The sequence below is a fragment of the Athene cunicularia genome (genome assembly GCF_003259725.1).
Source record: "Athene cunicularia isolate RWA chromosome 22 unlocalized genomic scaffold, athCun1 chr22_part1, whole genome shotgun sequence".
Lineage (NCBI taxonomy): Eukaryota > Metazoa > Chordata > Aves > Strigiformes > Strigidae > Athene > Athene cunicularia.
This window is the reverse complement of record NW_020799128.1, coordinates 27,684-38,720: the sequence shown is the minus strand read 5'-3', so window position 1 is coordinate 38,720 and position 11,037 is coordinate 27,684. Positions and strand designations below refer to the sequence as shown.

Below are 11,037 nucleotides of genomic sequence, written 5' to 3'. Positions count from 1 at the left end.
CCCCGAGACTATGTACATAAAAAGAGGTACGATCTCTTGAAACATAAATATACAGTGTATAAATCCGGGTGTCACCTAAAAGGCTGCAGACGCAGAACTATTTCACAGACAAAAAGCAAACCGAACTCACCGCGCCAAGTGTAGACACACGGCCGCGACGTTTGGGGAAGGGGGGTGGGGGATACTTGCAGGCAAAGGACCGACCCCGCTGGGCGGTGGATCCTTGTGTCCGCACACGCACCAGGGAAGGGTGCCAGTGGTTTCCGGGGGGTGTAACACAACTGCACGTACCACGCCACGTCCCTACACTCTACCTAGGGTGCGGGTGAGAGGTCGGGAAATGGGATTTGACCCTGAGTCCCCAATTATTTCCAGGCACGTGCTCTGCTGGAGCAGTTAAAAGCCTCTAACGTGGCTCCAGCAGGTTCTTTATTATTGCTCACCAACAGAGATACTTGGTATCTCTCAGTGCAGACTCCGAACGCGCAGGTTGAGATTCTGCACCCTGTGCTTTAAGAGTTACCATGACTTTCATGGAAATAATACAGCCTTGATCAGGGTAAAAGACTAACGGAGGTCTTTAGCCCAATCTTAAAGAGGTTTGCTTTCTACAGCACGGACACGCTACAACTCACATACATAAATAGATACCAGTTACTGTAAAGTGACAATGCAGTGTCTTAATTATTCTAGCATTATCCTTTCTGCTGTTAGGGAAGATGTGAGAGCGGTTAGGAGACGTGGGGCGGAGAGCTGGTGTTTGACAGAGGCTGCAAGAGGAACAGGTCCAGCTCTAACTGGAAGTGCAGGTAGACAGCCAGAAGACACTTTTAGCTTTACTTGATAGGTGGTTTTATGGCATGCAATAGAACTCCTAAGACAACACTTTATACAAAGCACACAGCATCTCCAGTCCCACTGGTGGTATCTCAAGAGAACAAGTAAAGCTAAGAGTCTGCTTGCAAGGGGAGGCCACCCGGGGGGGGGGAAACGTCCTGTTTTGCTGAAACCAAGCTCTTCGGCAAACCTCCTTCTCTCTACCGCTGGCCGGCCTCCCGGATCCGGCAGGCCACCGCCGTGATGAGCGCCGCGCCCTTGCCGCTGCCGTCTTCCGACTGGAGGAAGGTCACTTCGCACTTCGGAGACAACTGCTTCACTGTTTCGTGCATGATGGTGGAGAAGCTGTGGGGCACAGGAAGGAAGAGCTGCTGGTTTAACTCGCCTCGGGCTGAAGGTGCCAGTCCCACAAGGAACAAACCACACCGGTCGTACAGAGACAGGAGAAAGGTGGGAGGAGAGAGACCTGCTGGGTAGGAGGCACCGGAAAGCACAAGTCTCCGTGCTGCGGCCCAAGTCCACAGTCAGCACAACACGCCTGTGCTCTCCCTCCACGCAGGACTAGATCTGGCCCCTTCTCTAGTCCCCCCAAGCCCTGAGAGCACTAGTACACCTCCACCTCCCCTGGGGGGATCTTCGGAGCCCTCCCCTCACCCACGGGCCCCTAAGCCCCATTCAAGCTCAGCCCAGCGCCTTTAGTCCCTGTCTCAGCAACACTGCTCCAGGAGCACCGGCCTTCAGCTCAGGCATAGTCGTCTTTTCGTTGGACGGACTTCTTGGTCCATGTCATGGACTGACGTCTTGGCCTAAGACCTGCCTTGTCCCCGTGACTCTGATGATCTGGACTCCTGGTTGAACCTGGTCACTATCTCTGGGCCAACCTGGCCTCGGGTGCTGTGGGACTGGCTCCCGGCTGCTGCGTGACCAGTCTCGGCATCCCATCCTTTAGGGAGCAGCTGGTTTTTGCTCTGCCTTGGGAGAGTTTAGATCTGCGAGCTACTGGCAGCCCTCGAGACCCTGAAATACCTCCTCTCCTCTCCAACCACCCCCTGAGACTTTCCACCCTGGCTCTTACTTAGCACCCAGTCTGCCCAAGACAGGCACCAGCATGAGCCCCCCTGGAGAACAACCGCACACCACGGAGCAACTCACTGAGGGTGCAGCTTGTAGAGTGTCCCATCCACGCCGACTGTGACCTTGAGGAAGTCCAGCCCGCGGTTCTCCCGGATCTTGTCCACCACGGCTGCCATGCCGGCCCCGCAGAGCTGAGCTGCCCGCCGGGCCACCACCGCACACACCTCCTTCACGATGATGCTGTCGTCGCACGTGGACTCCAGGCCGAGATGCTGGAGGATGGAGCGGACTTGGAGCAGGGCCAGGCAGTCACTGGGGAGGACACGGGGCCAGGCAGCGTTAGGAGAAAGAGCAACTTGGGTGCGTGGCTTCCCCTTTCTTAACTACATCCTGCAGAGCCCAGGGACTCGCGGCTTGGGTGACAGGGACTGGAGGGACTCCACAGCTCCCCTCTAACCTGTGTCCGACCTGGGTGTGGCTCTGATGTCACATCCTAATCTGTGAGGCTGTCTCAGGACAAAGCCACTGACTCGGAGCATGACAGATATTTAACCTGTGCTCCCTCCCCATCCAGGCAGAGGGCAAAGTTGTGTTCCCACCCCCAGACAGTTTCCTTGTCTCTCAACACTTTTAGACTGGCTCAAGGAAGGATTTCTGTGCAGAAGGGGCTGTTGGGCGTTGGAATGGGCTGCCCAGGGCAGGGGGGAGTCCCCGGGATCCCTGGAGGGGTTGAAGAGTCGGGCTGAGCCAGCGCTGAGGGGTCTGGGGGAGTTGGGGGGGTCAGGGGGAGGGTCATGGTGGGGCTGGAGGAGCTGCGGGGGCTTTTCCAACCCGGATGATTCTGTGAACACCGGCACTGTCAGAGCCACGTGGATTTTGCTCACTTATCTGCATTGCACCACCCTACATCATCCTGGCGCCAGACTGAGTGCTTGGGACTGATCCTACAAGCCCTGGGAATGATTTCCTCAAACTACATCTCCGCGTGGATCTGGCTGTAAGGGCAGAGTTGGTGCCCACCCCACCTGTCGGACCTCACCTTTCTATCTGGGACAGGAACTTGGTCTCAAAGATCCCTCTGGTCTTCAGCCTCTCCGAGATCCGTCCCCGGAAGAGCAGCCCTCGCTTGGTGAAATCCATCAGGATGTTTCGGACAATCTCCCCCAGGTACATCCCGCTGATCATCTTCTCAAACCTGGGAAGGGGAGGGCAAGGCTGGACATCAGGACAAGAAGGGACACGGGGTCTGGAACAAGATCCCAGCTCTGCCAGATGCCTTTGACCCCTGGCCTGACACCGGGAGCAAGTCCAGCAGCACGGTCCCCACGGGCAGGGGACAAGGGACACTTCGTGTGTTGCAAAGCCAGACTCTGCCCTGCTCATCATCCCCTGACGCTCCACCAAGAGGCTGGTGGGGCAGCACTGAACTGTTCACCAGGGGTCCCCTCCCAGCCCCCAGAGCCACCACGCACCTTTGCTTCCCAGGGTTGAGAGACAGCTCATCCACTGCCAAGTCAAACTCTGTCCGAATGTCATCCAAGCACCCGCTGTCACCAAACGCCCCCCACTCCATGTTGACACACATCCTGCCCTCCTCCCCTTCCACCAGCTCCACGTTCCTCATCTCCTCCATGTAACAGGCATTGCTGCCTGTGCCTGCAGAGAGAGAAGCATCTTTCAACGGGGCTCTCAGAGAAACGGGGTGCCTACGCAGGAGAAAAGCCCCCGGACACCTCCTGCACCCACGGAGGCAGGTTTGGAACCGCAGGCAGAGGAACTCCATGAGAAAGTTTCAGTCCTCACCAACTATCAGCCCAACTTCGCAATAGGGGTCTTCGTACCCACAGGTCATCATGGTGCCAACCGTGTCATTGACCACCGCAACCACGTCCAGGTCGAATTCCTGCAGAGGAATAGATCGTGTGGGTTATTCTGGAGGACGCAGCTTGCTCCATCTGCTCCCACCACTGGGAAAGGACCCGTCTGCTGGGCGTGGGAGTCCTCCAGGCATGCACAGGCTCCCTGCAGCCCCACGTGTCTGCAGGTGGATGCTCAAACCTCAAAACACCTCCAGCTAGACAACGGCAGGGGAGCTGGCACGCTGGGACAGCCCTGCCAGAACAGCCCCCGGGGCGGGAGCTTTGGGTGGTCTGCGCTGAGGAAACCACCGCGGTGTCTCCCGAACTCACGGCGAGACAAGTCTGCTCCAGCCCTGGCCAGACGCCAGCTCTTAGCTCCGGGGTCAGAAAATCCAACCTCGAGTGATGACTAAGGTTGGCTCTTAAAATTCAGACACTCATTAGCCCTGCGCTCAGCCCATTAATTTGCTTTACAGGCCAATTAAAGATGGAAAAGACAGCCGGGATGTGGGAGCAAGCAGCCAGCTTCTCAGAGCGACGTGGACACTGACCTCTCTCCTGTGAATTGCCTCCTTCAGCAGGTTCACCACATCTTCTCCTTCACAGCCGGTTGCCTTGAAGCCTTTCGTCCACTTCAGGAGGATCCCCTGGTGTGGAAATAGCCCTCAGTGAACCGCCCAGGCGGCTGGGCAGGAGGGGCAGCAGCCCCCCAGCCACCAGCCCTCGGCGGGCACTGCCCGGCACGTGCAGTCAGGTCCTCAGGCATGGAGGACACCCCAGCTGGGTGGTCTCCAGAGCTCAAGGGATCTGAATTTGCTTTGATGCAGCAAAGAGCCTTTTCGGAAGCCCTGAGCTCGGAGCTCCTGCCTCCCCCTCTCCCGGGTCTCTCTGACCCACCACGGGATGCTGGTATGTAGTTTCCAGCCAGCCCTGGGTACGGGACGTGTGTGCTACCAGGTGGGTTGGGGTTACCTCGTCCAGGTTGGTTTGCTGGCAAGGGAAGGAGAACGTGAATCCGAGCGGGAGCGATACGCCCTTCATTCCCATGTATTCCAGGAAGTCGGAGATGCAGTGGACAATGTGGTCAAAGAGCTGTGAGTGAGCAAAGCCAGAAGAAGAGGTTACCATCACAGCAAGGGACTCGGCTGCCTGCCAGCCTGCCTGACCCGCTGGAGATGTTGATCCTTTCCCAAGCCAACAGGGCTTTGAACAGTCCAGGATGCTGCTCGGCTGTGCTATGTGAAGTGAGCAAGTCCAAAACAGCTCCTCTTTCATCCTCTTCCCACCAACAATGTGGTCACAGAATCCCCGAACCCTTCAGGTGGGAAAAGCCCCTCGGGGTCACCGAGTCCAACCCTCAGCCCGACTCCACAAAGCTCTCCCCTACCCCACATCCCCCACAGCTCATCCCAACGGCCCTGAAACCCCCCCAGGGATGGGGACTCCCCCCTCCCCGGGCAGCCTGTTCCACTCTCGGACCACTCTTGCTGGGAAACATTTTCTCCTCCTGCCCAGCCTGACCCTCCCCTGAGGCAGTTTCCAGCCGTTCCCTCTTGTCCTGTCCCTGATCCCCTGGGAGCAGAGCCCAGCCCCGGCCTCTCTGCAATGTCCTGTCAGGAGCTGCAGGGAGGGATGAGGGCTCCCCTCAGCCTCCTCCTCCTCACCCTGAACACCCCCAGCTCCTTCCCTGGCTCCTCACAGGATTTATTCTCCAGCCCCTCCCCAGCCTCGCTGCCCTCCTCTGCCCTCGCTCCAGCCCCCCCAGATCTCTCTCGTACTGAGGTGCCCAGTGATCATATCACTGTGATCCTTGCAGGTCCCCCGCTGCACCCAGGAGGGGTGGAGGGGCTAGTGGGGAGGCGAGGGTGACACAGCGATCTGGTCCCTCTGCAAGGCATCCCCAGAGTCCATCTGTAGAAATACTCCCAGTCCCCAAGCACTGCCTGGAGTGGTTTGCCCTCCATCTGCAAATAAGACTCTGGAGACATCTCTTACTGCTTGTGTTGTGGTTTCTCCATCTGGGAAATGGGGATGATGCTTATCTGCCATTGTGGAGTGTGTGGGATTCGGGGAGGTTCAGCCGTGTCTGAGAATAACACAATTTCTAACCTAAAAGCCAGTCTCAAGCTTCCTAAAGCACATTTCAAGCTCCAGAGCCTTGCTCTAAGGGCAGGAGAGCACCAGCCTTCTCCACTCCGGGGTTTGCACGCGGAAAAGCACAGCAAGGCAAAACCCGCTCCCGTGGTCAGCACTAGGACCCGCCACTTCTGTTGCCACCCCAGGGAAGACGCCTCAGCTTTCCAGCTCCCGCTGCCCGTCCTCACCTCCTCTCCCGTCCCCTGCATGATCTCCACCGGGATGGAGTAGATCTTGTTGTGCATCTCGACACCACGCCTCATCCCGTTCCTGACACGCACCAGCAGCACTCGGAAATTGGTACCGCCCAGGTCCAGGGCGAGGAAATCTCCTTTTTCTGAAACCCAAGAGAGAGTTCTTAAGAGAGAGATCCCGACAAGGGGCATCCTGGACGTGGCGCAAAGCTGATCCCACTCTGCCCTCTTCCTGGGAGAGGACCAGGAACCAGGATGTGGCTGGGAACGGAGAGCAGCAGGAAGGTGATGGAGACGTTTGCTCCGGACTCGGGGAGGTCACAGGGCCTCAAGCCAAGGGACGGGCGCACGCCCAAGCCACCGGCAGGACTGGGAGCACAACCCAGGACAACGGCGGCGAGAAACCTGGGGCAGCAAACACCACAGTGACAGCCAGGCTTTGTGTTAAGTCAAGCGCAGAATGTCCTGGAGGTTCAGCCGCTTGTCCCAGTATCATACTGGAGGTTAAAAAACTTTGTGCCACTCCCACCACAAAGAGGGAACTGGCTGTGAGAAAGGCCCCAGCCCTTCCCTAAGCAGTGCAGGGGTCAGGAGCAGCGACAGCGGCTCTTCGCCCCGTGCAGGACACACGTGGGCTTATCACAGAATCCCAGAATCGTCCGGGCTGGAAAAGCCCCTGCAGCTCCTCCAGCCCAACCATGACCCTCCCCCTGACCCCCCCAACTCCCCCAGACCCCTCAGCGCTGGCTCAGCCTGACTCTTCAACCCCCCCAGGGATCCCGGGGACTCCCCCCTGCCCTGGGCAGCCCATTCCAACGCCCAACAGCCCCTTCTGCACAGAAATCCTTCCTCAGAGCCAGCCTGACCCTGCCCTGGGCAGCTTGAGGCCATTCCCTCGGGGCCTGGCGCTGGGGCCTTGGCTCCAGAGACTCATCCCCCCTCTCTGCCCCCTCCTGGCAGGGAGTTGCCGAGGGCCAGGAGGTCTCCCCTCAGCCTCCTCTGCTCCAGACTGAACCCCCCCAGTTCCCCCAGCCGCTCCCCAGCAGACCTGTGCTCCAGACCCTGCCCCAGCTCCGTCACCCTTCCCTGGCCACGCTCGAGTCACTCAATGGCCTTTTTGGGGTGAGGGGCCCCAAAACACTCATGGTACATCACCTGTCCCATCCGGAGTTGAGCACACGTAGGTGGGCAGCATTTTCACCGTTGCCTCTGCATGCGTCTCCTTGCCCAGCCCATTCTCCATCTCTATCCTCATCCTCTGCTTCACCTCCAGGAGCTGCTCGTGGCTCAGCTTGAGGGCCTCCAGAATCTTCTGCCGTGCCTTGTGCTGGGCAGCCAGTCTGTAGGCCACCGCCGTCACCATGGCTGCCCCTTTGCCACTTCCATCTTCTGACCTCGTGAAACGGATCTCGCAGTCCGGCAGCAGCTTTCGCACCGTCTTATGGAGGCGCCGGGCAAAGCTACGGAGGGAGAAAGAGGACTTGAGTCTGCCACCACGGGCGATGGGACCCTCGGAGGGGCCCAGGGGAATATTTGGAGATGCTCTGCTTGTGCCAAGCTTTCTCCGCCGCTGGCAGGAGCAGATGTGTGCTCCCACCCTCTCTCCCCCCCCTCGCCGATCCTCATGGACTCACTGAGGATGCTTCTTGTAGACGGAGCCATCCACGCCGACCGTGGAGCGCAGCCGCTCCACCCCCTTGTTCTCCTTGATGCGTCGCAGCACGGCTGCCAGGGTGGCCCCGCACAGGTTGGCCGAGCGGGTGGAGACGATCTGGCAGATACGGAGGGTGGCCACACAGTCTTCATGAGATGGCTCCAGGCCCAGCTTGGTGAGGATCTCGTGGGCTTTCTGCAGACCTTCTTTCTCCCTGCACATCAAAGAACAAAAAAGGATTCATGCCCGGAAATCCAACTTTTGCCATCTGAAGTGTCCTGGTTTGCTCAGCCCCGCCATGGGTCCTGTTCTCCTTCAGCACAGATGTCAGGAGATGGGCTGGGACCCCAGGAAACCCTCCTGATCCTACTTACTTCTCAATAGCAGAGACGTATCTGGTCTCAAAGTGGCCAGTAGTGAGCAGGTCTGGTGTGAGATTTCCTCCAAACAAGAGCCCTTCCTTGGCCATCTTCACCAGGATGAGTCTGACCAGCTCTCCCATGTACATCCCACTGATCATCTTCTCAAACCTGCCGACAGGGGAAGCACAAGATGTGTCTGGCTGCGCGCGCTCCGAGGTGGCCACCGGTTGACCTTAAAAACACTTGGCAGCCTTCCAGGCCCAAATCCAATCTAGGTAATCTCTTTCCAGAGGAGTTTATCCCATCACTGAGAAAATAAAGCCATGTTGACATAAGCATCACTCTGCAAGGAGAACTTGGGGCTACCTGGAGGGGGTCCGTTAGCCTGCAGAGGCCTCCCCCACCAAATCCCACCCATTCTGCCAGAAGCCATCTGGGGAAGGGGAGGTCTGCAGGACTTGGATGTGGACATTAGGTGGGGATGTTTGCCCTGGCTGGCAGAAAACTTCACTGGCCACAAAAAAAGAAACAGAAATCAACACCCTCAAGTGAAAGGCTCAAGAGGGAAGCGGGAGCTGAATGGTTCGGTTGGGTGTATCAACCCAAATTCGTGATACAGCCCCTATTTGCATTGGTGCAGCTGGCACGGCGGAGGACGCGGTGACCTAGTTAACTAGGACAACCTCTTCAGTGCCACTAACGCCAGCGCGAGGGGAGGACGGACAATGCAGAGCAAACCCTGAGCCTGAGCCAAAGCCAAGAATCTGCTTACAATTGTTTGCCAGGGTTGAGCGAGCCCATGTCGATCTCTTGGTCGAACTCCGTCCGGATGTCGTTGAGCACGCCGTCGTCGCCGAAGGCCCCCCACTCCATGTTGATGCACATCCGACCTTCATCCCCTTCCACCAGGTCAATGTGCCTCATCTCCTCCATGTAACAGGCGTTGGTGCCGGTGCCTGAACCAAGCATGGGGACACGGTGAGAGAGGGTGCTGCCTCTCCCTTGTTCCCCACGATTAGCAACAGTGAAATGCACCACAGAAGGCGAAGATGGAAAAACAAACACTGGACAATGCTGGTTTTCTAACATCACTATCCCCTTTCTTTTTCACCCAAAAGACCCTGAAACCTGCAAGAAATGTCTCCTTCTGGAGTTCATGGAGAGACGGGCCCTAATTCTGCCCCCTCGCTGCAGCTCACCAACGATGAGGCCAACTTCACAGTTATGATCGTCGTAGCCACAGGTCATCATGGTCCCAACAGTGTCGTTCACCACGGCCACAATGTCAATGTCAAAGTCCTGAGATGGTGGAGAGGAGAGAGGTTGAGTCAACGTGGCCAAAACAAACCAAAACATCTCTGCTGTCACAGGGGAGTCAAGTGCGGAGCCTTAAGTATCCCGTCCCAGCACCCCGGGAGGTGACAGACCTGCCCAAGTTCTTACCCCTCTTTTCTTGATGGACTTGCGCAGCATCGACACCACGTCTTTCCCCTCCACGCTGCTGCATTTGAATCCCTTCGTCCATGTAACGAGGATGCTCTACGGAGGAACAGCAGGAAGGAATGCTCAGAGGACGGACCCACCAAGCCACGTACCTCAAGGGTTCCCCGGTGCAGGGGCAGGAAGGACACCCAGGTCTGTCCCTCCCTGTTACCACCTCGTGTACCAGCAATATTTCCACATCTCTGAGCAGATAAAAGTTTATGGCTGCAACACAGCGCACAAGTCGCTCGTTGCTCCTGCCGGCAGGAGAGAACGTGATTCCCATGAGTGGGTTTTATGGAGCCCTGGAGCAAAACCTGTTCCCAAGTGCACGGAGAGCCCCTTAAGCCACCCCTGCGGGATGGGGGGGTCTCGCTGTCCCCACCCAGGGCAGCCACCGCAGTCACCTGACAGAGGCCGAGCTGAGCCTTGGAGGAAGGCAAAGGACTCGATTCCATCTGAAATCCCCAACCCTAGAGCCCCAGATGCCTTCACGAGGCAAACACCAGCCCTGCCTTACAGATGGGGAAACTGAGGCAGAGAGCAAAGCAAACTGGTCGAGGTCACTGGGGACAGATGCTTCCTCTCCCGACTTCTTTCTTTTTTTTTTTTTTTTTACAGCCCCCACTCCTACCACGAGGAAAGCGTTAATCTTCTTCCTCATTACTTTTGCCAAACCGCTCAGGCACAAGAGCTCGACTTGCCCCATCCCCGGTACAAAATGTCGTTGCCGCCGCGTTCCCGCCTAGGAAGGACGTGCTGGATTGCCAGCGCGCCATGGAGCCGCCCTCCTTTCCAATCCTGCCTGGGAAGCCGGGTGAGATAAGGGCAAGGAAAGCAGCAGCCCCCCTCCTTGCCCCCCCTCCACGATCAAGAGCCCGGCAGAGGCCGTGGGTGGCAGGAGAGGAGCCACGTGCCCCGGCCGCGCGCTGCTCGCCGAGGTGTTTAGTCTCCCAGCGAGGTCACCAGCTCCCAGCGCAGAGCCAGCGCGGCTGAGCGGAGCTGACAGCCATCGATTCCCGGCTTGCCCAGGGCACGGCGAGCAGCCGGGGAGGGTGACCCCCCCTCCCCGCGCCGGCTGCGTGACGGGGATGTGATGCTCGGCACGTCTGGGCTGCCTTTGGCTGCGGGCGGCTGGAGCTGCTCTCCTTGGGCTCTGGCTGCAGAGGGGGAGAAGCCGCTTTCGGGGGCGGCATCTGCGCCGAGCGGAGCAGGCAGCACGCTCCACATCACCTCCCGGGCCCTGCAAGCCCAGGACACATCCTGTGCTCCCATCAGCACCGAGACCTTACACACTACCCAAACCCAACGAGCCTAATTAAAAGCACAAGATAAATTACAGGACCCCAGAACTATCCGGGCTGGAAAAGCCCCCGCAGCCCCTCCAGCCCCACCATGACCCTCCCCCTGACCCCCCCAACTCCCCCAGACCCCTCAGC

The 11,037-nt window shown here is 58.3% G+C and overlaps 1 protein-coding gene across 2 annotated transcripts in view; it reads right to left on the bottom strand.

Moving 5' to 3' along the window:
* Nucleotides 1–11: 11 nt before the first annotated feature.
* Nucleotides 12–11,037, bottom strand: part of LOC113488065 (hexokinase-2) — a 34,384-nt gene continuing 23,358 nt past the window's right edge. Inside the window, exons 5-18 of one of the 2 annotated variants that reach the window (XM_026863047.1) lie at nt 9,560–9,655; nt 9,316–9,415; nt 8,889–9,072; nt 8,129–8,284; nt 7,735–7,968; nt 7,256–7,560; nt 6,095–6,243; nt 4,743–4,862; nt 4,322–4,417; nt 3,715–3,814; nt 3,384–3,567; nt 2,951–3,106; nt 1,990–2,223; nt 12–1,182 (exon numbers count right to left, since the gene is read on the bottom strand). In XM_026863047.1, coding sequence (XP_026718848.1) covers nt 1,038–1,182; nt 1,990–2,223; nt 2,951–3,106; nt 3,384–3,567; nt 3,715–3,814; nt 4,322–4,417; nt 4,743–4,862; nt 6,095–6,243; nt 7,256–7,560; nt 7,735–7,968; nt 8,129–8,284; nt 8,889–9,072; nt 9,316–9,415; nt 9,560–9,655 — 2,259 coding nt within the window. In that variant the 3' untranslated portion in view covers nt 12–1,037. The remainder of the gene's footprint in view (nt 1,183–1,989; nt 2,224–2,950; nt 3,107–3,383; nt 3,568–3,714; nt 3,815–4,321; nt 4,418–4,742; nt 4,863–6,094; nt 6,244–7,255; nt 7,561–7,734; nt 7,969–8,128; nt 8,285–8,888; nt 9,073–9,315; nt 9,416–9,559; nt 9,656–11,037) is intronic. The other variant, XM_026863048.1, reaches the window with a different exon arrangement.